The 25,941-nt window shown below is 48.9% G+C and overlaps 1 protein-coding gene and 2 long non-coding RNA genes across 6 annotated transcripts; all 3 read left to right on the top strand.

Annotated features, from left to right (window-relative positions):
- The first annotated feature begins 27 nt into the window (after nt 1–27).
- Nucleotides 28–6,545, top strand: LOC121113109. Of its 3 annotated transcripts, XR_005857794.1 has the most exons (5): nt 28–527; nt 1,086–1,243; nt 1,339–2,366; nt 2,951–3,022; nt 5,632–6,545. It is a non-coding gene; the product is annotated as an uncharacterized LOC121113109 (long non-coding RNA). The 3 variants fall into 3 exon arrangements; XR_005857793.1 differs by having other exon boundaries at nt 28–521; nt 1,086–2,366; XR_005857792.1 differs by having other exon boundaries at nt 1,086–2,366.
- Nucleotides 6,546–7,352: 807 nt separating this feature from the next.
- LOC121113110 lies at nt 7,353–18,358 on the top strand. Its single transcript, XR_005857796.2, has 2 exons — nt 7,353–14,717; nt 16,137–18,358. It is a non-coding gene; the product is annotated as an uncharacterized LOC121113110 (long non-coding RNA).
- Nucleotides 18,359–20,859: 2,501 nt separating this feature from the next.
- EOMES (eomesodermin) lies at nt 20,860–25,593 on the top strand. Of its 2 annotated transcripts, none has more exons than XM_426003.7 (6): nt 20,860–21,687; nt 21,808–21,962; nt 22,155–22,276; nt 22,677–22,835; nt 22,927–22,988; nt 23,692–25,399. In XM_426003.7, exons 1-6 carry the CDS (start codon nt 20,936–20,938, stop codon nt 24,368–24,370), a joined length of 1,929 nt encoding a protein of 642 aa, XP_426003.3. In that variant the 5' UTR covers nt 20,860–20,935; the 3' UTR covers nt 24,371–25,399. The 2 variants fall into 2 exon arrangements, with proteins under 2 accessions (XP_426003.3, NP_001308484.1); NM_001321555.2 differs by having other exon boundaries at nt 20,871–21,687; nt 23,635–25,593.
- Nucleotides 25,594–25,941: the final 348 nt, after the last annotated feature.

Below are 25,941 nucleotides of genomic sequence, written 5' to 3'. Positions count from 1 at the left end.
CCCCAGGTCTGGATGCAGTACTGCAGATGGGACCTCACAAGGGCTGAGCAGAGAGAGACAATCACCTCTCTCACCCTGCTGGCCACCCCTCTTTTGATGAAGCCCAGGATACTGTTGGCTTTCTGGGCTAAAAGCACACATTGCTGGCACATTCCCAGCTTTTCATCACTGGGAACCCAAGGTCCTTCTCCCAATCTGCATTCATATCTGGGATTGTCCTGATCCAAGTGCAGCACCATGTACTTGGCCTTGTAGTACATCATAAAATAACATATAATCCACATAGTGCATAGAGTATTCTGTCTATTTTATTTATTATTGCTGTTATTACTATATTCTGCTCTGGCCACTGGAGACAATAGGCATATATTTTGCAGTGGACAGTTAAGGGTTGTCAAATAATTGGATGGACTTTTTTCATGTCTAATCATTTACAGATTTGTTTATACTCTAATGTTCAAGTGTTCCTGTCCTGATATATCTTGTCTAGGAAAGAAAGCACTCACACCAGCCACCACCACGTAAGTGTAAGTTCTTTTCTCAAGTTAATGATATGTTGTAGCAGAAATCCTAGAGCAAGATTTAAACTTCTACTAAACAAGTCCCCTTGGTAGTTTTACATGATTTGCAAAAATCATTTAAAACTGAACAAAACAAGCCTGAAGTGATACATCATTTTTCTAAATACTGTTGTTTCTAGAATGCAGGTGTTCTGTTGGGTGTTGTTCTCAGACACCGTGTTTCTTTTGGAGGTTCAGAAACTGATGTGCAAATACCCAATCCCCTTTTGTATTAACCTCACTAAGGTCAGTAAGCATTTTGCTTTAAACAGCAATGCTCCAAAATGGGGGAGTTGAAAGTCTGGTTTGCTTATCTCTTCTAGAACTTGAGGATCCCTCTTACCTTGTGAAAAAACAGAATGTAAATCCATCTTATCAGTAGCTATTGCACCCTCTGAAGTAGTGTGGTTAGTGTTCATTTATATTCTGTCCCCATTTTCCACCAAATTCAAACACAGTCTCCTAAATTCACATACTCATGCTAGTTTCCAGTATTTGCAATAATTTTCTTTTTCTTCTGCACAGAAAACTTTGCAGAGCCACCTCAGTGAATGTGAGGGACGAAGTGCTGAGGTCCTGCTCCCTGTTGGGTCAGCCATCACCAACATCCTCTTTGGTGCCAAACAAAAGGAGGAATCGCAGGATGAGAATTTTGGCAAGATGGAGAGCAGATCTCTGGAAGGGTTTGTTCCAGTCTTACTCCTAAGTGGACCCTTCCTGTCACCCATTAATAAGTGGTTCGATTCATTAATGCCGTATTTTGTTTTGGTAATGATAGTCTGGGAGATGGTGGAAACCCTTCAAATACAGAGATCATCTTGCTGGGAGAGGCAGAGTGCTGCGTTTGTTTTTTGCTCAATTAACATTTGAAACTAAATCACCAGATTTGGTGGGAATTCCTTCTCTAACTTTAAAGAGTACTGAAGCCTCATGTAGTTTTGGTGGTTCTCCACAAAAGTTTTCAGTTTGTTTCTTGGTATGTTCCACTTAAGTTTGCAGTAAGCTGCTGCTGGTGGCTCTTCTAATATACACATTGCAAGAAAGACCAAAGGATTGTAATGCTAGAATTGAAACAGAAAATTGAGGTTTGTGCAAGGTTTGAAAAGTAGAAATTTATTTCTGCATCCAGGGAAGAAGCGTGGCCTGTTGGGTAGAGCAGAAACAAAGCCAGGGCAGATTTCTGGATTTTATTGCTGGCTTTGTTATTGGCTGCAGTGAGACTTTATTTGTGCTCCCACTTCCTGTTTTTAAGATGAGGGCTATACCAGCTGCAAGGGTGAAAACCAGTGGCTTTGCAAGAGCTTTGTCTCATAGGCAGAAAAAAAATGGAGATGTCTTCTGTCACAAACAGTATCTAGCCTTTAAAGTAACTCAGTTGAAGTAGTAAATGCCCATATTAAAGAAATCAACAGGTTTTAAGCACATTTTTAACAAGAGCCTTTAAATATATTGGGACCCATCCCACCACTCAATCCAGAATTCTTTTGCTTGCTAAGATACAGTATGTGAGCGGAGCAAGGAGGAGGAAAACATGATTTTGCGTCTGACGTTTCAGAAAATAATACGTTGCATGGGACTTTCTCCAACTTGTAGTCACTGGGAAAACTTTCTCTGGAGTCAACTGGCAATTGACTAGCGCCATGGAACGGACTTTTTTGACAGGAAATAAGTGTCAAGTGCTGGCATTTTGCAACTGTTCACTTTCCCAGGTGCAAATGACACTGCAAGACTAGAAGATCTGAGCCCTATGAAGCTGAGCAAGTGTAACCACAATGCCTCACTGGGGCTGTTTGGCTCTGGCCTAAGGTAAGGGTTGCACAGACGTGATTCAGGGCATTTAAACCTCAGATAGAAATAACCTGTGCATGCACACTGCTGGATCAGTTCAAAGGTCCATCTCTCCTCTCTGGAAGTGGCATACATGCCACATGACACACGAGGGCCCCCTGCATTACAGGAATATGCTTGACAACTCCATCAGATGGATTTTACCTGAGTTGTTCCAGGCAGTCTTTCATCTCCCCAGCTTTTTCTCACAGTGCATTATCACCATTTCCACAATTATCACAGTTATTGTCCTTCTGCAAGTGAACAGTGAGGCAGCTGAGTTTGTGAGCAATGTTAAATATAACCACAAATATTTTTTTCTTGCACTACCTGATCTTGTACCTGCTTCTTTTCCATTTTCTGTCACACTCTTATTGGTGCAGCTCTAGCACCACGGTGATCACAAATTTCAGGAGTGTCAGAGAGAGAAATCTTCATGTGCAATCACATACACTCCTTTTATTTCCACATATTGGCAGGAAATATATATACATATATATATATTCCTATTACTAACAGCTGATTACAGTTTGTTTTTTCTTTTACTGCTAAAATAATTGCAGAGTTGGAAGAGCTGTATCTTTGTTTTGAAGAGAAAAAACAAGCTTTGGAAATGATGCTTTGTGCCCATGCAGGTAAGTTTGCTCTTTTGCAAGGCTTATTTTTCAGCTCACAGGAAAGGGATATGGGTGCTAGAATTGTCCGATTCCAGGAGAACATCCTCATTTAAAAGGATATCAAGGACCACCTGTTAATCCACAGGCTGAAACTTAAGTAAGCAGAGGCTAATGTCTCTTTACTGGTTTAATTAACAACAATTACTTGTCTAAAGATAAGGTATTTCCAGTTAAAAGCCATTCCCTTCAACTCCAGATCAGCTGAGAATAGTTCAAATTAGTTTTAGGGTAGGGTCAAAGACCAGAATTTTAGGGGTTTGAAGTTTTTTAACTGAGCGGATCAACACGTATCTGCCAAGGCAGAATCCACATCTCCTTGCTAAGAGGCAGGCTGGCATTTCCATCTGCATGAGAGGGGATTGTTTGGGGGTTTTAAACAAACGACTTAATGAAGTGCCACTGATGCACACATCTGTCAGCTGGGTATCTGGAGTCTGAGCAGCCCCGTGCGTAGTTCATTTCAGTGTCAAGTGCAGGGGCACGGAGCTGGAGTAAACCAAATTTAGCATGTTATGGACCTGTACAAGATTTAGAAGACAAGTGGAAATGTGTAGGAAAAAGAACAGAAAACAGAATGAAACCAAGAGCATTTTTATGCTCTTCTGCTGTGAGCTTTCCACCGGGCAGCAGCGCCCAGTCCTTCTGCCAAGGCTGGAGCTGGCAGTGCTTATGGATCTGCTTTGCACAGCTTCTGGAAATCTCCAGTGGGCAGGAGAAGGGGAAGGACTCACTTCATAAAAGTGAATATATTCCATCTGGTTAGAATTTTCTTTGTTGCAACCGGGAGACAGATCCCACAGAGAGCAGGCAGCGCACCCTGGCTGGTCTGTGGGGTGATTGGATGACACATGGCCAGAGAGGGATTAGAGGGCCCAAGGTTATGTAGCTCTATGCTTCAGCTGCACCAGAGAGCTCCCCTCCTTGCCGAGGTCTGCAGGAGCTAAGTCCTGTGGCTGCATCGACAACCACACAGGATAGGGAGATGGGAACCTAACCTAAAGGTTTGTGTCTGCTGCAGCAGGTGTTTCTGGAGACAGATATTCAAGAGATAATGTCAAAACCTGGGGTAAAGCTGCTGCTGACCAGAATAGCCATGGACCAAGCAGGGCAACGATGAGGGCTATGGCTGTTTCACCCTGAGCTTGTGCTACCTCTGCATTACTGGCTTGCCAAGAGCACAGAGTAAAAGCTCACCCCACTTTTTGTTAGAGACTTGGGGCCAGAGCTTGGAAACTCCTGATGCACTTAGTTTCCATCACCTTAGTATTTGGATGAAATGGTTTTGAAGTTTGACGTGTGTGCTGCCTAGTAGGTGAAGAAAGAGGTTCTACCATCACACATGCCCTCATGACACCAAGGTCAGGGCTTGCAGGGCCACAAAGCACTTTTCCATGCCTTGGAAAAGTGAGAGGAATGCATCGGTCGATGTTGGTAGGGTGGAGTCTTTAATGTCACATCCATCATTCAGCTGGCCAGCCACTGCTCTCTGAAGTTCTGTTTGTTCAAAGAAAAAAAAAAAATGTTCCTGTTGCATTTGTAGTCATGCCTCCATCCTGCGTCTTGGCCACTGAAGTCCACCAAATGTGAGCACGTGAGGACACGGGTTCTGTTTCACGGATGCTTCACTTTGGTGTCTTTATCTGGACCAAAATCTGCTCAGAGCACAGCAAACTATGCGCTCTGTACCCGTAGTGCTGGGGAAACCCACTCCAGGCTGGCAGCACTGCCTAGTCCCAGTACGCGTGGTACAGGCACGATGCAGTTCTGTGGCCACCTCCTCCTGTCAGCAGTGGCCCAGAATGAACTCAGGTTGAATTCAGTCCCTGAGTGCAAATTGCAGGGGTTGTAGCAGGGGTGCTGGAAGGGCGGTGACCCAGATTTATGCACAGAAGTGAGCTTGCAACGTGGGCAGGCAGGGGGACTCCAACATGTGTGTAGTAGATGGAAAGGAGCCTCTTTCCCTTCTTGTTTGTGTCGAGCTTGACCATGGTCTGATGCTGTTCAGCAAAGGCCAGGAGCTGGGCAGGGAAGCAGCAGCTGAATACTCTAACAAGTGGCTTGTTAGTGAGGAATGTCCTGCAGTAAGCATGGAGCAGCTTTGTCACTTCTCAGCCAACCCTCTGAGGACAATAAGGAAGGAGGACAAAATGAGTGCAGCCCTCCTGGGCCTCCCCTTAAGAGTTTAAAAGCAAAATATTGATTTTGAGTTACCCTGCTTCAACTCAGCTTCACTCTCCTGATATTTTTATTCCCTTGTAGATTTCTGACTCCATTTGTTTTTTAAAGAAATCGCTGGTGAAATCGTGGTGTGTCCATGTAACATTCCTGCGCCTAAAAATATGGTCAATTGACACCTTGAAGGTTTCCAGGCAACTCTAACCATTTGTGACATCTTTAGCTGCATCTCCAGTATGTTCAAAACAGATGAAGTGAATGAATTGATTTTAGCTGTATAAAACCCTTGACAAAAATCTCTTTGTGGCCATCGAGTTGGTCTCTTGATGATTTGCAGAGTATTTGCTTATGCCATGAATTTGATCCTTCCCACCTCTCCACTTGTTTTTCAGCAAGCTGTGCTGTGGGCTCCCCGCTCTGCAAAGCACTGCAGCCTCCTTCCCCTGGGCCAGGGCATGAGGCAGAGAGAAATGATGCTGTGCCTACCGCTGTAGTATCACCAGCTCAGACCTGAAGCTGTCCATATACCATAAGGTACCGTCCCAACAGCAGAAAATAAGCAGCTTCACTAGGTGTTTTGAATCACTGCAACACCCAGTTTGCCCCATAAAATCAGGACTGCAGAGGTCGAAGTCAAAATGCTTGTTTGATGGGCTTAAGGAGACAGATGAAACAACAAAACCTTTCCCTCTGTCCCCAGAAAACATTTGGACATTTGCATGCAGTGAGATGTGCAATAGGCCAGGAATAAATTAAGTGCAGAATCTCTGCTCCTTTAATGAAATAATCTGCTAAACTGATGTTTGTACGTAATTCAAAGGAAATCCTTTTGAAGACATATGGTCTTTTCATTGTGCTCCATTCTGGCTCAAGTTTCACTGTACTAACAAAATAGATAAACTGTTGATGAACCTGATTCCTTTGCTTTTTTCAAGGTTCCTCTGAGTATTTCTAACCTTACAGATTCAAGCTTGTCCAAGCACAGAGTTTTGTGTCTCGGTTTCTTCCCCTTGACAAAAATGGAGGACTGAAGCAGAGATGGGATTGTGCTGGATGCACCACTGACAGGGCTGGAGTGCTGATCATACCATATTGCAGAAATGCAAGACGTTCTTGGTTAATCTGGAAAAGACTCACCGAATCCAAGCAAAACAGCAAATGATTCTGCTGAAAGCAAGGGAAGAGTAAGCTAAGTGTGAGCAGCAAGGTCTGGTTTGGCTAAGTCTTTGACACACAACAAAGATCTGTGCCCACACCTGGTGCCCTAGGCTGACTAAACTGGTGACAACCACTAATACCTCTAATCTGGCTTGTCTGCATGCAAGTCATGAGATTCTTTCAGCCACTACGTTGTCAAGCCCAGTTTCTCATTGAACAAGAGCATCAAATCTGAAGATAAAGTGACAAAAAGACAAGTCAATCTTCTAATAAAGTGCTTGGATGAATTGCTACTTTAGGCAAGAACTGGTCAGCATTAGCTTCTTTGGGACTTTGTTTTTGGGAGAAAAGCAAACAGAACAGCCCAACTCCTCCCCAACTCTAATTTCCTCATTGAAGAGCATGAAGTTGGTTCTTATTTAGCAAATTAAATATAGGACCCATTTCTTTCAGTAGTGCCTCATTTATTTGCCATGTGCAAGCATACTGATAATATATATGTAGAAACTTTCTGCTCAATTGCAAGTTACTGTGGAAGCTGAGGGAGGTAAATACTCAGCCCCTCCAAGACTTCTGTTGTCTAAAATTAGCAACAGAGAATAGTAAGGTGTGTAGAGTACTACTTTTCCCTAGAATTCCTTCTTCTTTTACATCTTTTGAATGATGTGGCTGTAAGGCTAAGAACATAATCTATAGAAAAACTGGAACATATATATAGGTAGTGATGCCAACGTGAAAAAGCCACCTTCTTTTCCCTGTACTTGTTGCTGACACTGCTGTTTCTGAATGGCACACCAGTAGGCAGGACTTTGCACGCCATGGATGTAATGCTGCCTCTGAGACTCTGAATGGAGCAGAAGTTCCTGAGGATCATTCTTCTCATGGTAAGACGACACTGTCCTCCTAACTTAACATGAGCCAACAGTGTGCGCTTGCATCCTGAAAGGCCAACTGTATCCTGGGCTGCATCAAAAGAGGGGTGCCCAGCAGGGCAAGGGAAATGATGGTCCCTCTGTACCCTCATGAGGTCCCATCTGGAGTACTGTGTCCAGACCTGGGACCCTTGGCACAAGAAATACGTGGAGCTGCTGGAGCAGATCCAGGGGAGTGTCACAAAGATGATCAGAGAGCCAAAGCACCTTTTCTATGAAGAAGGGCTGAGGGAGTTGGACTTGTTCAGACTGGAGAAGAGAAGGCTCTGGGGAGACCTCATTATGGCTTTCCACTACTTGAAGGGAATTTATAGTCAGGAAGGAAATTGACTTTTTCCACAGGCTGATAGTGATAGAACAAAGGTGAATGGCTTTAAACTAAAAGAGGGGAGACTTAGATTAGATAATAGAAATAAAATTTTGCTCAGAGGGTGGTGTGGTCCTGGCACAGGCTGCCTAGAGAAGCTGTAGATACCCCATCCCTGGAGTCATTTAAGGCCAGATTGAATGGAGACCTGGGAAGTGTGATATAGTGGGTGGCAATGGCCCATGGCAGTGGGTTGGAACTAGAGGGTTTACATGGACACTCCCAACTCCAAGCCATTGTATGTTTTTATGATTCTGAGTGCGTGGACATGGCTGCATGACCTTGGTGCACAGCAGCCCACTGCTGAGGGACAGACAGCTGAAGGAACCTTCTTTGGTGCACTGGGAGCAGGAGGAACAGCAGCCACACGTGGATGCAGCATCTGATTTATCCTGCATTGCAGATGGGAGACCTGATTCCCACAGCATGGTGGCACTGCGTCAGGACAGAGGAGTCCTGGCACTGATTTCAGTCAGGAGGAGAGCAAAACGTGACATGGTGGCAGGTGGGGCACAGAGTACGGCAGCATCTCTGAAGACCAGTGGACTCCTCCTGCCCTATTGCCCATAGGACCGAGAGGTGCAGCACTCTGCCCTGCCTTCCTGTCTGTTTCCTGCAAGGCTGCTTCAGCTAGCAGAAAAAATCATCATTTGAGTTGCCTCAGCTTACACAGCACAAGCTTGTTTTAAAAAAGCTGTGATCATGTCAGCAAGCACGGCCTGTCACGTTCCTACCAGCCTCCTTCCAAAACCAGAGCACAGCCCATGCTGACTGCCCACAGAGGTGGCCAGAGGAGGTGTGGTCAGGGGGTCCGGCCTACCCAGCTCCCTCACAGCCTGAGCGGGCAGGTCTGGGGCTGCTATGGGGACATGGCCAAGGAACAGCCACCTCAGCCCAACACAATGGGCCTGGCAGGGTTTGGAAGCAGATCTGGAGGGATGCTGGGGCTGCTGGGGGGCTGCTTTCAAACTCTGCCAACTGGCTTTTGAAGCTTTTCTCTCTTTGAGCAAGCTGAAGGCAGCCCAGGCAGATTTGCTACTTTCTGCCCCTTGAGCTAGTACCAGGAAAGGAGGAAGAGGGATGGGATCAGGGAGCATGTGTCCACAGCTTTCCTCCCTATATCCCCCCATGAGGAGCAACTGAGGCTCCCACAAGGGTGAGGAGGAGGCCAAAGAGTGGTTGCTTCTCCTCATCACTGGATTTCTGGCAGGAAAGCTGTTGGGGGATTCTCAACACAGCTTCTTCTCTCTGACTCCCTCCCCATTGAGAGCGAGTGATGAATGGGGAGGACACAAACCCTCCTTCACAGTGCTGCAGTGTCCTGCCAGTGTTCTCCATCCTGTGGGCAGGCTCCTGGGACATCTCTCCCACCAGAGTGGCTGTTCCCCAGTCCTGATCCAGCCAGCCCTGCCTTCATGTCCTACTCAGCCTGAGCAACCCACAGACCTGCCCAACCTAGGGCTGAGAAGGGCACACCCATGGTAAGAATAAGGTTTAATGAAGTCACAGCAAAACACCTCTCGGCTAACTCGCCCTGCCTATGAAGATACCCATTTCCGCAGGCTGTGAAACATGTAATGTGAAAAAATGGTTGACAAAGTAATTTCAGTGCTGGCTGTGGTTTTCCTAGTCAGACATGAGCATGGTAGGCAGCCCAACCCTTTGCTCCCCAAATGTGGCAGCTGCTGAAAAGCTTTCTTTATTCTGAAAAGAAAAAATATATATATATTCCAAGCCTCCAATTTAAATACACAGGAATCCAGATGGGAGAAGTGTTAGTTTGAATTTACACGTAGGGGATAAGGAGAAGATCGGAAGATAAAACCCGTATTTGCTTTTTCTGAGTGAATTATATGATCAAGTTAAAAAAAAAAAAAAAAGGAAAAAAAAAGATGTATTCCAGCTGCAAACACTTTTACTCCTTCTGAAAACATAGCCTACGTAGCCATGAATGAGGTGTTTAGTAAGCTCTGACCATATTAGAATATGTGCTAGAGGAAAGTGCTAAGAGGAAAAAAATCACTTTGTTAGCTGAGCCAAGTGAGGTAGCCAAACTCAACCTGAGAGCATTTCTGCAGATATCCACTGGGATGTTACACGCCCAGTTTTCAGTATGATGCATGTTCAACTGCAGAGCATCAGCATGTGCAACAGAAGCCGCTTGGTTGAGCTGGTGCAAGGAGAGCAAGAAATGGCAGGCGCGTGGCTGCTTAGGTCCTGCAGCATGGCTCCCAGCCTTCAGCCAGGCTGTGTCTGCTGAGGATGCAGTCAAAAGTGGGCTGCTCCAGCGTGGAACCATCTCAATGGACCCCACCTGCATCTGAACTTACAAGTGGAAGCCCTGCCGCGTCTCTGCCAGCTTCACATGAGCTGTGGCAAGGAGAGCTGCTCCCATGGCTGCTAAGAGATGTGCTGAGAGAGGTGGGGGGAAACCTTGTCATCATTTTTTTTTTTTTGTGCAGTCACTATTTTCTTGTGAATGATAGTAACAGTTCAGCCTACAAAGCTGATGTAATTGTGAAACTTTCTTTCAGCGTCACTGTTCAAATGCCCCTGCGTGGATGTTTTAAAGCAGACCGCTTTAACAGCAGCGTGGCTATACCTAATGTCCTTACGTAATCTTCTTCTTTAACTTGTTTTTTCACATATATAGTGTTATGAGAATGTTATAAGAATCTGAAGATTCTTATAAAGCTCGTTGTTGCAATCACTGTTTCCATTTCTCATCTTTGTAACTGTTGGCGAGATTTATAAAGTCAGAATTTCCCAAAGCAAGATGCTTCTGCAAGTCACCTATTCAGTCAGGACGTAACAGATACCCCTTTGTCAGTAGCTGAATGAATAGACTGAGGCAAACTTCAGCTGAATGCACTGCCCAGATTCCACATCTTTTCAGAGGAATAAGAAGCTTCTGGCAGATTCACATCCAGTTGGGATGAGAGGAAGGGTCATAGGGATGCAATATAAGGACTATTCTGGCAAAGCCATTGCTCAGAGTTCAGGCATGCAAGCCTACTGCTGGTGTTTGCAAGACTGTGGTGTCAGAAAGGCTTGAGCAGACCGTATGGGTTCGTGGAGTCACCTTGCTCTTCTCTTGCATGTCTTGGCCTCTGCAGTACAGATATGAGAACCTGGGATCTGGGCTGAGGGCATGCATTTTAAGAAGATTCTTACTATTAGGAAGGTCCCATCAATGGCTGGGGTGGATCAATTGAAGGTTTGCTGGCCACCACTGGGAATAGGAGTGAAGAAAAGGGCATGGCCCAAAGCAAAACTCTGCTAACCTGCAAACGAGCCCATCATTCTAGCTCTTAGCCCTATCAATTGCCACCAGGTATCACTTTGGTGAGAGAGGCAGAAAAGGCAATTGGGCTCAACCTGCCACTGCCTGTTGGGATTCTGAATTGGGAAAGTTCTAACTCTTGTTTCATGCAAGTAAGCATAGAGGAAGGAAGGCAGCAAAGGGTTGGTTGGGAGGTGTAACTGCTTCTGCCCTGGGTGTTTGAGGTCAGATCTGCAGAGGGATCCGGCCTGAGCTACATGAAGTCCCTGCTTGCTGCCCTGCTCAGCGCACCACTGCTGCCCCAGCCCCTGCCATGCAGACAGCCTGTGTCAAGGTGCAGAGCTCTGGGGAAAATTACCACCCGATGATCTTACAAAGTCCCTTCCCATCTGGGCTGTTCTGTGATACCCATGAGCTGTAGACTTCATGGCCTGGTTTCATCAATAAAGCCAATGTCTGGTAGAAATACAGCTGAGACCTTTTGCTTCTTCATGCAGCAGCTTTCTGAACCTGGCACACTGTACTTGGACCTCTCTCTTTTATGTGCTTTGTATTCTTCATCCAAGCTAGGCATATCACTTTGACTCCTTCCTCCCATGGGACAGGATGTTATTGGCTTGCAGATTGCATTTGCTCCTACACAGATTTCTTGCATGCAAATCAAGAAGTTGAGAGGAAGACAATGTAATGAATATGCTAAGCATAGAAAAGTGGTATATTGTTACGGTGACACTACAGTGTATTTAAGGCAGAAAACAAGTGAATATAAATACCCCAAAAACAGCAGTTCTGCATCAAAACATAGGAAGACAAATGTGAGGTTGAAGAAATGAAAATTCTACTGAAAACAAATGATTGTCTTAAAATATTTACTGAAAAACAGTGGCTATAATCGGTTAATTGTTAAAAAAAAAAGTGAATTTCTGTATTTTGAACTCTTCTTCACTGTGACAGGTTCCTTCTTTAGAACATGGAGAAAGGCACTGCTATACAGCATGGAGAGGCGGACATTTCAAAACAAAAGTGCAAGGAAGGTTAGGAAAAGGTTCTGCCTAACAATTTGGTCATGACAATGTATAAAGGCTTAATTACAGGGGTTTATCCACTTTGTCAGTACAGATTTCCACTTTTCTTATGGCCAAGCCTCAAACATTAACTATGTGAGTCCATCCCCTTCTCTATGCATTGCTGTGCCTCTGGACTACAGTGTAGCTGGAATATGTTTCTGAGGGAACTGGTGTAATTCGTCTTATGGGTGAGGGGCAGCTACCTGCTGAGTCCACACTGCACAATGCCTGGGCACCGTCAAAGAATACAAAGGGCTCTTAAACACCACATCCCCAGTGCAGCTTCCATTTTAAGCTTTCCCTGACTTCAGCAGTAGGGTGGTTCTTCTCCACAACACAACGTACCTCACCAAGAAACTCAATTCTGCATTGTCGCATCGTTCATATGTATTTTGCATCTTTATGTTGGAGATAATTGCTAATAGATTAAAGTGAGCTCATACAATCACTAAAATCACTTAAAAGGCAATAAAAGCAAATGGAACTTACAAAAGTAGCAGCCCAACCCTCTACTCACTGTAGCCTCTCAAACGGAGGTAAGCAAAACACAGATTATTGCTTTTTCTCTCTCCTTTTTTTTAAATCATTACACTCAACACACTCCTGATCATCTTTGTTCCTGTGAAGCTGAGTCTTTTCTTGCATTTGGTAACCAATGTTAGCGTTTCTTTCCTCGAGGATTCCTATCACACCAAAAGCCAAAGCAAAACTGGACTTCAGGGCAAGTTTTGCCTGACTAGGAATTTTGGCCACTATGTGTGTGCGTGTGCACGCTGTGTATTTGTGTGCATGTGAGTGTGTGTGCCTACATTGTAAACATATATATATATACATGTCAATCTATGAAAATGCATAATTTCTTGGCTCTCGTCCTAACCTTTGTGCAACTGGGTGCCGGGATCTGGATATTCAGCGTGCTTAGCAGCACTTTTTAATGAAGAGGTGTTTTCTCCCTTGGAGCTGTCATTCTCTGCCACATCACAGACTCTTTCAGACAGAAAAATAATTGGCCACTTTCTTAGAGCGTGGAATCGGAGAGCCCCAGGGACTGACGGAGTGCTCAGCGAACCGGGATGGTGCCTTGCTGTGGCGCCCACTAGTGTCTCCCTGCCCTGTGTGGATGCTCCCTGAGGAGGACCTTGCCATCCACCTGGCACCTGAATCCGGGCTGGTAGATGATGCAATGAAATGGGGCAGGCGAGACTCAAATCCCTAGAAGGAGAAAGACGAAAAGAAATGGACAAATATTTCCAGAACTGATCAGCTACTAAGTGGAAATTCAGGATGTCTTTTCCTTTTTTTTTTTTTTTTTTTTTTTTTTTTTTTTTCCCTCTCTCTATAATGTACATACTTGTTGACTTAGTGGGATAGTCTTCTGTGTTTTGCAGGAGGCTTTGTGTATTATTCTGCTGTAATGATGGGATTTTAGCAGTGCTTATTCTACTCAGGGGCTCATAACATTCACTCTTCATCAACTACTCCCCAGAGTTGTTAATGTGGGTAAATAGGCAATGAAGTAAAATTTACCCTTAGCACCTCCCACCTACTGCACCACAGGCAGAAAAGTGATTAAATGAATGGTCAGGCTGCCTGTATGCCATCCTCGAGCTCCAGGTGGACTTTTAGAGCACCTTCCTGGCAAAAGCATGCCCCTGCCTAACAGCAACCAAATGCTCGAATACGACAAAGCTCAACCTGCCTAGCAAAGTGCAGCTCTGCTACTTGAACATCAGTTCTTGCTGCCCTGACCATTCTTGGTATGACAGCGGTGTCCCACTCCTGCTCCCAAGGGCTGGCAGATGAAGGAAGGGCATCTGCCCGAGGCATTGAAAGCTCCTTCTCTTGTAACCGTATTGACAGAAAGAAAAACATGTCCTTCACCTTGACATCTGGTCCCAGGTCACCAGGAGTACATGTGTAGGCAGAGAGCAGCCACCACTCCCTGGGATGGAGAGATTGCAGCCCTCCGACCTTTAACATCATGCCAGGACACTGTTTTACTTTCCTGGTGGTTGCACAGCTTGCCAACCCTGTTTCGGGATGTATACAAGGGTAACTGGAAGGTGGGATTTTATCTTGAGGAGGCTCAATAAGGTGTAAAGTAGGCAGAAATGTTGCCATGATAGTATTATGTGACTGAGACCCCACCACCCTGTGACATCAGGGTCTGACTACTCCTATCAGGCCACCAGCTGCTTTCTAATGGGTCTTACTAAAGGAGGCTGTATTTTAATTCAGACCAACACCTACCACAAAAGATCAGAAGACTTCTTTTTTTTTCTACGCCCTTTTCATATTCATTACATCCGTTCCTTTTCTGCCCTTTAATCCATAATAGCTGTGGACAGCGGGAGAACCAGTAACTGCCTGGAACGTGACTGATGGAGAACGGAAAGAGTATAGACCAAAAAAAAAAAAGGAAGGAAGGAAGGAAGAAAATGCGTTTGTGTGATGGTTGTGCCGCGATGTTGCCCATTTATCTGTCCTCATCTGCATAACTCAACCTCTTCAAGCTAAAATTTCCCCTCAGTAATGTGCTAGGATCAACACAACCATCCATGCTAAGAGGAAAGAGTGGTGCTCATACTTCCTGGAGTTAATTGGAGATAAAGGGTGTGTGGATGCTTTCACGGGGCCAGTGGCAAAATAGAGACTGGTTTTGTGGTGAGGGGTGAGTTGTGAGTTCAGTATTGTTTTGGTGTGGGGTTGTGTTTTTGGTTTGTTTGTTTGTTTGTTTTTTGGAGGGTGGTGGGTGGCCTTTTGGATTCCATGGAACCATGGAATCAGTAAGTTTGGAAAAGACCTCTAAGACCATCCATTCCAACCGTGGACCCACCCCCACCATGCCCACTGACCACGTCCCTCAGTGCCACATCCACACGGTTCTTGAACACCTCCAGGGACGGTGACTGCACCACCTCCCTGGGCAGCTGTGCCACTGCCTCACCGCTCTTTCGGAGAAGAAAATTTCCCTAATATCCACCGTGAACAGAAAGTTAGTTACTCTTCCTCGTGACTCTCCTTCTTTCTTCCGTGTATCTCCTCTGCTGCCCAGGGAACTGTGGCTAGGGCTGCCCATAGCAGCTCTTTCACACGTTTCTGACTGCCCCAGCCCACCCAGCTCAGACTACGCGGAACGCGCCTCTGCCAGAGCGGCTTTCCGAGCCGGAATTCAGCTGGGGAAGAAAGTGCCCATTGACCCCCCTTTATCCCCTAACGACCCCGCTCCGCTCCGTCTTTGGTCTCGCTGCCCGCAGATGGGCCGTTTCGGAGCGCTACCCGCGGGCATCAGCTCGTTGTGAAGGCGCATAGCCCTGCCAGCCCGGTACTTAGAAACGCTTAGGGGCACTTGAGGCCTCAATGCTGAGCGCAGCCCCCCGCCGCGGGGGCTTCAAAGCGCCGGCTGACACCCGGCCGGGCCGGAGCTCCCCCAGGCAGGCCCGGGGCGGGGGCAGCCCGCAGTGCCCCGCGGCACGCTGCCGCTTCCGACGCGCGTTCGGCCGCTACCCACACGTCGGGGTGGCTGTTTAACAGCGGATTCCCGCCAGGCCTGGCTGTGTCGGGGCCTCGGCGTGGTGAAAATGTATCTTCTTAAAGCGTTGGAACAAAAAGCGGAGCGTCTTTTAATGGGATTTGGGGTGCCGCTTCCAATTGCTGCCGTTTAAGAGCGTTAGTTGAGTCCGCGCTCTTTGAATACCGTTCCGAGTCTACATTTGTGATCCAAAACAGACGAGCAAACCAAAATCAGCTGTTTAGGAGTCTCGAGGATAGACATGTAAATAAAAATAAGCTCAAACAGAGCAGATCTACGGCCGTTACAGCCACGTCGCGGATCCTGCCGTGTTCCCATACTTCCATCGCATGCTGTCAGGCTGACAATTGGCACTGATCTATAAGCCAGTAAGCGATCGTGCTTTAAAACCAGGGGAAGGTGATAGGCATCCCTCATTAGGCTTATCGGAGGGTGAAATACACGCGTTTAAAGAGAGCTGTTTGGAGATCCCTGTGCATGAATAATACAGAATATGAAGTGTTGCTCGTGGTTATGTTTGGCTCTGTGATCCTGATTTCATTCTCTTCTTCTCCCTAGGTTTCCACAGTTCTATTTCGAGAAAGAAATGTCACCTCAAAAACTAAATCCAACTGAATACTTTTTTCCCATCTCCCTTCCGCAGCTTTCCCAAATATATGTGAAGATGACAGAAGCACCTCCTTTGCAAAGCCTTACACTTTCTGAAACATGTCTTGTTTTGTTTCTGTAGCCAGCAGGATGCCTTAGGCCCAGCAACAAAGAGCAGTTACGTGATCTTACATAGCAAAGTTATCCATTGCCAAGAATGTGATTCAAGCACAGTCTGTTGAACTTTGTGTTATACTGCCATACTTCAGTGCTTAGGATCAGATCTGGATTAGCTTTTACTAATGATTGCAGTTCCCTTTGATACAATCTTGCTGCTGAAGATACAGGGTTTTTAAGCGATCATTTCCCTTATAAATTAGGGGAAGGACACGACTGATCAGACTACCTGGAATACCGCTTTATTTTCAAATCCTGAGTTGTTTCTTTCATCTTCTGATTCAGTAACTCATACCTGTTCTTCCTATTCCAAATACCTTGTCTGGAAGAAGGTGTTCTGCTCCTTCTCATTTTTATTAATTAACCCCATGATAAGTATGGGGCTTATATTTATGGATACCAATGTACATTTTTTATGGGTATGTCTATATTCTGCCTTTTCAAATTGGTTATGATACATAATAAATTGGCAGCTAAATTTAACTGGTTACCAAAGAGTAAAATTGCTGATAATTTGACACCATCCCATTTAATATTAAATACAATAGTTCTTTGCTTTTGTACAGCTATTGATTTCTCCTATTTAAGGTATACACACATATATTTCAACTGCAGCTCTCTGGCTTTTTACCCTGTGGGGTTTGATTTTTTTACACCTCATAGTATATTTGAAGCTGCACTTCTTGTATCTTCAGGACTATATACCTCTACACAGTGAAAATCCCACGTCATCAACTCAAATGGATTGGTGAGCTCTGCAGCTGTAGGGCAGCGCTTCTCAACAGAAAAATAAAAGGGGGAGAGGAGGGGAAGCATTTTCAATTAATTTTGTCTCCTAACATTCCAACGAAGGATCAGTCTGTCTGCATGTGACAGATTGAAACAGCCCGAGCAGTGGAAGGATGGAGCTGGCTTCTTCATAGAAATACTCACCGAGGTTCAGCATCAAGCTGAAATGCCCTGAGCCTTTCCCGAGCATACTAATGTGCCTCTGATAATTCTGCGTGCTGTAAGCTCTCTGCAGCCTTGAAAAGAAAGGTATGGAGATTAAAAAAGAAGAAGAAGAGAGGAAGAAGAAGAAGCACTCATGTGTGAGTGACTGCGTCTGAAAAGTCTCCGATTTAGTGACTTCAAAAAGGACTCTGAAGGACGGTGGAAGCGTGGAAAGTCTCATGATGGCATCTCAAAGTATCCTTCCTTTGCCCAGCTCTGCACTCCGTGTTTGGTTGAATCAATGGGAGAGGGAGGGCGGGTTGGGTGGCCGGAGAAAATCTGTGAATTCCCATCACAGATTTGCTGTAAAGGTGAAAGTATTGCAGCCTCTTGGGAATTGGATGCTAGCAGATTGAGGAGGGCATCCTGAAACAGCAAGCTATTTATTTTTTTCCACCAAAATGAGAGCAAGGAAAATCAAGTAAGGAAACAAATTACCTCACAGAAACTGTTCAAATGTAGCACTCAGGAAACGAGCTCAGGACATGGATGTCCTGCAGTGACAGCAGCACTCCAGGAGAAGAGCACGGTGACAGGAGCATAGCATAGCAGTGCATTCTGCTGACCAGAACTCTTAAGCTGTCTGTGTAGAACAGTTGTGTGTGTGTATCCATACTCATATAGGTAAGGATAATGGATATACATGGCTACATGTGGTGACGTATGAAGACATATATATGTGCACAGTAGCCTGATGGAATAGGTTATATGGTTTTCAGCTTCTTTTCTCCTCCTAGGCCCTTCCATGCAGGGTGCTTCAGTTTACCAGTGTTAGTCCTCATGAATTTAAACAGTCTGCTGAAGCTCTTTTCTGATCGCTGACCTCCAAGAAGCAGGAAAGGACTCAATCCTATCCCGAAGGCGAAGGGGAAAATATTTCAGCACCGCATCATTCTGCCGTAATTGAGGCTGCATTCTGGAACGGCTCATTTAGAGTCGGATGCGCTTCTTATCTGAATAAACCCAGGGACTATATTTGAATAAAGTGCAACAAAACAAGATAATCTGTAACCCTTCAAAGACCTCCGCTTTCTTTCAACATTCTTTTTGTGGTTTGGGGGTTATTCTGATAGTTTTACGAACCTAACTCTCCTTTCTGTTTCACCAGCCTGCTGCTTCTGCAGCTCTATCAGGTAACACCTGCAGGGCTGCGGGACCCATTCGGAAATCTGCCCCACTCACGACCGAAACACCCCGCAGCTCTGCACGGCGGCGTTCCCCGGCGCGACCCCGTAGGGGCATCGGGAACGGAACTGAATCGCGGTTGGGTGGGGGGCAATGCCCGACCCTCCGGGAGGGGAGATGTGAAGCAGAGGCGATGACAGGGACTGCGTCCCAAGAGTTTGGCAGGCGGCTGCGACGGTAGCTTTAATCGGTGGGTGGAATCGCTGATTTTCCGCGGCGTGCGGGCTGTGTGACCGAGCACCCAAATGACGGTCCGCGCTCTCCAAGCCTGGCACGGGCGAAACGCAGTGAAACGCGGCCCCGGGTTCTGCCCCGACCATCACCAGGCCGGGTAGGGACTGCGGGACCCGAGGCGGGGAGTGAGGCGAGACTCGTCCGAGCTGAGCTTGAGGTACTCCGTTCTCTGCAGAGAACCGCACGGAAACCGTAATTCGTTAGGAAAACTTTATGCCGAGCGTGTTTCGATCCGAACCGTAAAGCTCTTAGTTTTGCAGGACGGCCACGGGTTTCCTATCCCCTCTCCCGTCCCTGTTTCCTGCTCAAGGGAAATCCGAGCGGCACCGGGAGGTGTCTGCCCGGCTCTGCCTAACGTGAAGTCAGGGGAATTCTGGAGGAAAAACGCAGAAGCCTCGAACCGAACGGCAACAGCCCTGCGAGGCTGCTTCGAGTCGTGGCAGTTGTATTGTAAAATTAATTCCCTCAAACCCTACCCAGCAGTTTTGCAAAAGCTCCTTCATCTCCGCACAAGCCCCGGAGATGGGCAGCCCGACGGAGCGGCCACGGGCAGGGGAGCGGCAGCTGAGCCTCAGCGGAGCTTCGGCCGCGACCGGCGGATCGCTCCCCATCCCACCTTTCCGTTCAGCCTCGGAGAGGGGCTGCCTGGCGGGCGCTGCCCCTCCTGCTCCTCGCCCGGCCGGAGCTGCCCGGGGAAGGGGCAGCAGCGCCCAGCGGCCGCGCTGCTCCGTGCAGAAGCGACGAGCGTAGGACATTTTTGTTGCGCCCCTCGTTCGGACGCAAAAAATTGGGAATACTCTTATCCCGGAGAGAACAGGTGGGTAGGGCCGGGAGTGCTTCAGTGCCGGTGCCACCAACCCTCCCGTGGCTCCGCACATCCCTACGTGCGTGCCCGCAGCCGGAGGCGGGCACAGCGGGAGCTGCTTCCCCCGGCCCCCGCTCCGCCCCGGGGCACGCAGGGAGCCCCCCTGACGGCCCAACCGCGCCTCGGCCCCCGGTCCCGAGGCTCGGTTAATTGTCGGAGATTAATTGCGGCGGCCCCGGTGCGGATCCCCGGAGCTCAGCGCGGGGAGAGCTGCGGAGTTCCGTCCCTTCCCCGCGCGTCTGTCCACCCGGCAACGAAATCTCGGCTGCGCCGCGGGTCTCCTTTACGTTGTGCCGCGGGGAGGGGGCAGGGATTCCGCAGCGCTCCCCGCGAAGCGCCGGGCTGCGGGAAGAGGGCGAGGAGCTGCGCTTTGGGAGCTGCAAAGTCGTTGGTGCCAAACCGCACGGGCGCCTCAATATTCTTTAATATCCGCTCCCCCGCGCTTCGGAGCAAAAGGTTCCCCTTCGAGAAATGCGCGGAACAGATTAATTCCACGGCGCGGGATCTGGCACCCAACAGAACCCGCTCTGCCTTCCCGGACGGGGATGCTGAAGGGGAAAGCGCATTGCTAGAATCCTCCACCGAGTTCCCGAACACTGAACTTGCAGCCCGGCTCCCGGCGAGACTCCCCCGGGAATGACGCCGCCCGGGGAGCGAACAGGGGCCGGCGGCCGCTCGGCGGGGCTGAGGAACAGCCTCAATTGTTCGAACGGCGGCGCGGCCCCGGGGGGTCCGGGGGTGGCCCGCCCCGTCGCAGCGGCCCGCCGGGCGGTCGTCCTCCATCCCTCCCTCCTTGCTGGGCTTTGGTGTTAGCTTCCACCCCTGTTTCCCTCTGGACCCCCCAGTCCCTGCTGTGCCCGAGCCTCGTGCGCCCGTCGCCACCCAGATCAGAGGTTCGTTTTTTCTTTTTCTTTTCTTTTTTTTGGGGGGGGGAGGGGGGGGGGAGGGAAGCCGGGCCCGCCGTTGGGGGCCATGCGGACCCTCCCCCGCAGCAGTACGGGCGCGGGGCAGACCCGCCGGCTGCGGGCGGGGGGGTCGAGGAGCGGGGGGACACGCGCACCAGAGTCACAGGTGACTTGTTCCAATTAGTAGCTGTCTAATTAAATTAGTGTCACCCGCCCCAGCCAATGGGCCGGCGGGGGTGGAGGGCGGTGAGGAGGCAGCTCGGCGCAAGCCCCTCCCCGGCGGCCCGAGCAGCCCGGCGTGCCGGTATAAATGGGCTCGGCGGAGCTTCGGCGCAGCGCTGCGCGGCCGCGGGTCGGGGCCGGCACTGGGTACCGCGGGGGTTGTGCGGAGCCGCCGCCGCCCGCCGAGGATGCAGCTGGGAGAGCCTCTGCTGGCGGCGGCGGGGGGGGCCCTGCCGGGAGCCCCCTTTTACCCGCTGGAGGGCGGCGGGCGCGGCAGCGGGACCGGAGCCGGAGGAGGCGGCGGAGCCGCGTCCCGCGGGCCGCCGCGCCCGGGCTCCCCGGCTCATCTCGACCTGGACAAGGCGGCCAAGAAGTTCGCGGCGGCTCCGGCCATGCTGGGCGAGCCCGACGCGGGGGAGCCGCCCTTCGCCGCCCCGAAGCCGGACGGCCGCAAGACTACCCCCTGCGGGGAGGAAGAGCTGCCTCCGGCCGCCGCCGCGCGGTACTCCATGGACAGCCTGAGCCCCGAGCGCTACTACCTGCAGTCCCCCGGGCCGCCGGTCGCCGAGCTGGGGGGGCCCTGCGCTCTCTTCCCTTACCCGCCCGCCGCGCAGCACGGCGCCGTGTACCAGGCGCCCGGCGGGCCGCGCTACCCCTACGGCTCCGTGCTGTCCTCGGGCGGCTTCGCGGGCGCCGTGTGCCCGCCCGGCGGCAGGACGCAGTTCGGCGGAGGCGGCGGGTACCAGTACGGGCAGGCGGCGGCCGGCGGAGCCCTCTACGGCCCCTACCCGCCGGCCTCGGGCTCCTGCGGTGGGCTCGGGGCGCTGGGGGTGCCGGCGGCCGGGCCCGGGCTGCGGGCGCAAGTCTTCCTCTGCAACCGGCCGCTCTGGCTCAAGTTCCACCGGCACCAGACGGAGATGATCATCACCAAGCAGGGCCGGTAAGCGGGTGGGGGCGATTGTCGGGGGAAAGGGAGGGAGACGGGGCCGCTCGGGAAATCCTGCGGCCCGAGCCCTCTTCCCGGGCCGCCCCGCATGCCGTATTCTTTCTTTCTCCCCAGGCGGATGTTTCCGTTTCTGAGCTTTAATATTACCGGCCTCAACCCCACCGCCCACTACAACGTCTTCGTGGAGGTGGTGCTGGCGGACCCCAACCACTGGCGCTTCCAAGGGGGAAAATGGGTGACGTGCGGCAAAGCCGACAACAACATGCAGGGTAAGTGTGGGCTTCCCGCCTGCTCTGCTTCCCGAGAAGGCTCCCTGTGCGGAGATCCATCCCGATGCGGGAGGAGCTGCGCTTTTACGGGCTCTTTGAGACTCTTATACGGGACGGGGACGCCTGGGGGTCGAGGTGGAACAAAGCTCCGTGCTGTGCCCGGCTGCTCACTGCCGCGCTGCTCTCCCCCAGGCAACAAGGTGTACGTGCACCCTGAGTCGCCCAACACCGGAGCGCACTGGATGCGGCAGGAGATCTCTTTCGGCAAGCTGAAGCTGACCAACAACAAGGGAGCCAACAACAACAACGCGCAGGTAGTGATGGTGCTCCCGAGAGCCGTGTCAGTGCCGTGCAGCAAACGGAACTGCTGCATCACTGCTCTGACTTATTCCCTTCTTAGTGGATTGTTAGCCCCTTACTCCTGTAGTTGCCTTTCAAAGGAGAAGTGACATCAGAAGTAGATGTGTAAATTTCTATCTTTGGCCAGTATTTTCTTCAGCTCGGTGTCGCTCGAAATGTAGAAGTGTGTAGCTCATGGTTCTCAATTTCCTGCATTTACAGAACCCAGCATATTAACAACCTACACAGCCTGTAGCCCTTTGTTTCATTTGCTAGCAGTGAAAAACCTCTCAATTCCCAAGATGAGGAGGTCAATCTCGCAGCCTGTGAATGGTGATGCGGGGTGCAGTTTAATGTTCTCTCCTACTCTTTCAGATGATAGTCCTGCAGTCTCTACACAAGTACCAGCCTCGGCTTCACATAGTGGAAGTGACTGAAGATGGCGTTGAGGATCTGAATGATTCTTCAAAGACTCAAACGTTTATTTTCCCCGAAACGCAGTTCATAGCAGTTACAGCCTATCAAAACACCGATGTAAGAATGGGTTGTGCAAAATGACAAGGATATATAACGAAGTGTCGTGGGTTCAGCAGGTCAACTCACTGTGCTCTGCTTTCATTTTTAGATTACTCAGCTCAAAATTGATCACAATCCTTTTGCAAAGGGCTTCAGAGACAACTATGACTCGTAAGTATGCCTGTATCTTGCAGCTGTTTTGGGGAGGCATGGTTCTGCCCTCAAATGCTTTTATAGAAAAAGGAGAAACTTGGAGATGCTACTGAAGTTATTTAGAAGTAGAAATACCGTCAATTTTTCTAGTTCACGCACTCCTTTAAAAGTTAAATACATCTGGAGGTATAAATGGCCCATTAACTATTTAATACGCTGCCTTGATCACATTTTTCTAGCCGGATTCCAAGCTTGGGTTAAATATCCCAGCAGAACCTTGCTGGCCTGCAGGCTGGCAGCAAAGCGTCTGCTGTTGGTGTCACAAAATAAGCATCTTCCAATTGTAAGGAAGACTTCTGCCTAATGAGCAATTTCTGACATCAAATGGCCTTTGAAAGGTGCATATACTCAAATCTGGCTTCTGAAAGTGCTGCCTTTCATTTAAGATGGCTTGGCTGGCAGAGAACAGTGGGTACGTGTAACAGTGGTATTCTGCATTTTTCTGCTGCTCTAGGAAAAGCAGCATCAACTCGGAAGGCTGATAGAACCTCCAGATAAACATGGTTGTGACTCTTGTTAAGAACAGCTGCTTTCTTCCTGTTTGTTTTCTAATACCATATTTGGAATTGTAAAGAACTCTCAGTGTTTCTCTTTTATGTTGTAGCATGTACACAGCTTCAGAAAATGACAGATTAACTCCATCTCCCACGGATTCTCCTAGATCCCACCAGATTGTCCCTGGTGCCCGATACAGCGTGCAACCGTTCTTCCAAGAACAGTTTGTCAACAACCTGCCCCCCACCAGATTTTACAACGGTGAGAGAACCGTCCCGCAGACCAACGGCTTGCTGTCCCCACAGCAGAGCGAAGAGGTGGCCAGCCCTCCCCAGCGGTGGTTCGTTACTCCTGTGCAGCAGCCCAGTGCCAACAAACTGGACATGAACTCCTATGAGACGGAGTACTCTCCTAGCACCTTGCTCCCCTACGGCATTAAATCCCTCCCTCTTCAGACATCCCATGCCCTGGGGTACTACCCTGACCCTACGTTTCCATCCATGGCGGGCTGGGGGAGTAGGGGCTCCTACCAGAGAAAAATGACAACAGGATTACCTTGGAGCTCCAGGACAAGTCCTCCAGGCTTCTCTGAAGATCAGCTTTCCAAGGAGAAGGTGAAAGAAGAAATTGGCTCATCCTGGATAGAGACTCCGCCCTCCATCAAGTCTCTAGATTCCAACGATTCTGGGGTCTACACGGGTGCTTGTAAGAGAAGACGGCTCTCCCCTAGCACTTCGAGCAATGAAAATTCCCCATCCATGAAATGTGAGGACATTAATGCTGAGGACTATAGCAAAGACACTTCAAAAGGCATGGGCTACTATGCGTTCTATACCAGTTCTTAAAGCATCCTTTTGTTCCAATTGGCTATTTTTTTTTCAGGGTGGCCTTTGTTTTCTTTCTTTTGCATTACGATTGCCAAAAAGACTCTTGCCTTCCACCTTAAATTGTCATGTGCAATTCTAAAGAAGGTGCCAAAGCTTTTTGACTGTTGCAGGTAATTAAGTAGGAAAAGCAAATCATGATACAACTTTTCTTAGAAACAGGATGTGGAAAAGCTGTAAGCAGGAGCCTAGATTTCTACAAGGTGGTTTATTTATTGGAGACACTGAAGTGTACAGTTTGGCTTGGCCCAGAGGCCTGATCAAATCTGTACACTGAGTGAGGAAATAGCAGTTGGATTCCAAATTTTACTTTCTTCCCTGCCTTGCCCCTCTGGTAAAGGGCACCGGGGTGGGGGGCTGCACATTCTGTTTTAAACAGAACTGTTTTCTTCAACACTTGTTCGCAGAGCAGTTGGCTGAGTTAGGCATTGCTCAGCTAAGGCTTTCTTTGGTAGAAGGTGGTTAAAATAAGGCCTGCTCCAGGCAGGAATTTAACTTGAAGGTCTTGCTGCTAGTGATGCTTTTACAATGGCCAAATCTGACTTTTAAGGAAAACATGCCTCCATCCCAAAAGCCTAACCCTTATTGAGGTGGCAAAAAAATCCAAGTGTACAGTTGTGTTTTGTCTAGGTACACTGTAGAACATTGTGAAATAATATATAAATAGTTGACCTATAGCTGTTCAGTCAGAAGGACCTCCGGTGGTGCTTTGAAGTTCAAAATGCATTTTCTTTTTTGGGTTAAACTTAGCATATGGAGCATTGCAAAGAGCATTAGCAGATTTCTATTTGCGTGTATGTAAAGTGACTTTCAGCTGCCCTGTATCAAACTGGAAGTGATGTAACCTGCCCACTCTTCTTGCCTATAGTTTCAGCCATTTTAAACGGATCAACCCTAGAGCACTGGCACACACAATTCTCCTGGTGAAACTTGGTTCTGCTTTTATATGTACATAGTAGTAATTTTTAATAAATGTGGTGGTGCCAGGCATGAGAGTGTGGGTTGCTATCTGCTTCTTTGCCTCTACCAGGCTGGGGGGAGGAGGGAGCACAAACCTGAATGCGCTGCCTTGCTAAGGATTGGGGGGTTGTGATGGCTTTTAAATCCAACCGCGTTTTTGTAAAGTTTCTCCTTGCTCTTTTGTCTCACATCGTCCTCATCTGCACGCTGCTAATGGTATTAATGTTACTTCTTTTAATGGGGGATTTTCCTCGGTGCTCTTGTCCTTCCCTTTACTCAAAAGGATTCCAATCCCCTCCTTGCTTGCTGCCACCCCACAGGCTCTTCCCCTACGCCCTACGGGGGGCGAGGTGCGAGCCCAGCCCGTCCCGAGGAGCGGGGCACGTCTCTGGCTCTGCCCCCGCCTCTTCCCGCAACGCGTTAAAGCCTCCCCCGCGCCCTTATCTGGGGAGAAAGCCCCTCCTGGCTAGGCGATTGAACGCCGGCTCCCTCGGCAGCATCACCTTTCCTGAGGAAATGCAGGCGGTAATGGGATTAAGCTGTTAGCGATGCCCGCCGCAAACAAAACAATG

Source organism: Gallus gallus, chromosome 2, assembly GCF_016699485.2.
Source record: "Gallus gallus isolate bGalGal1 chromosome 2, bGalGal1.mat.broiler.GRCg7b, whole genome shotgun sequence".
In the NCBI taxonomy this organism is placed as follows: domain Eukaryota; kingdom Metazoa; phylum Chordata; class Aves; order Galliformes; family Phasianidae; genus Gallus; species Gallus gallus.
Note: the sequence above shows the minus strand (reverse complement) of the source record. Positions and strands in the feature narration are given on the sequence as shown.

What these genes read in the sequence shown, in the direction of transcription:
- EOMES (NM_001321555.2), top strand. Translation starts at nt 20,936, where the DNA reads ATGCAGCTGGGAGAGCCTCTGCTGGCGGCGGCGGGGGGGGCCCTGCCG. An exon ending in CCAACAACAACAACGCGCAG is followed by an intron (nt 22,277 to 22,676) that starts GTAGTGATGGTG and finishes CTACTCTTTCAG; the next exon opens with ATGATAGTCCTGCAGTCTCT. An exon ending in TTCAGAGACAACTATGACTC is followed by an intron (nt 22,989 to 23,634) that starts GTAAGTATGCCT and finishes TTTATGTTGTAG; the next exon opens with CATGTACACAGCTTCAGAAA.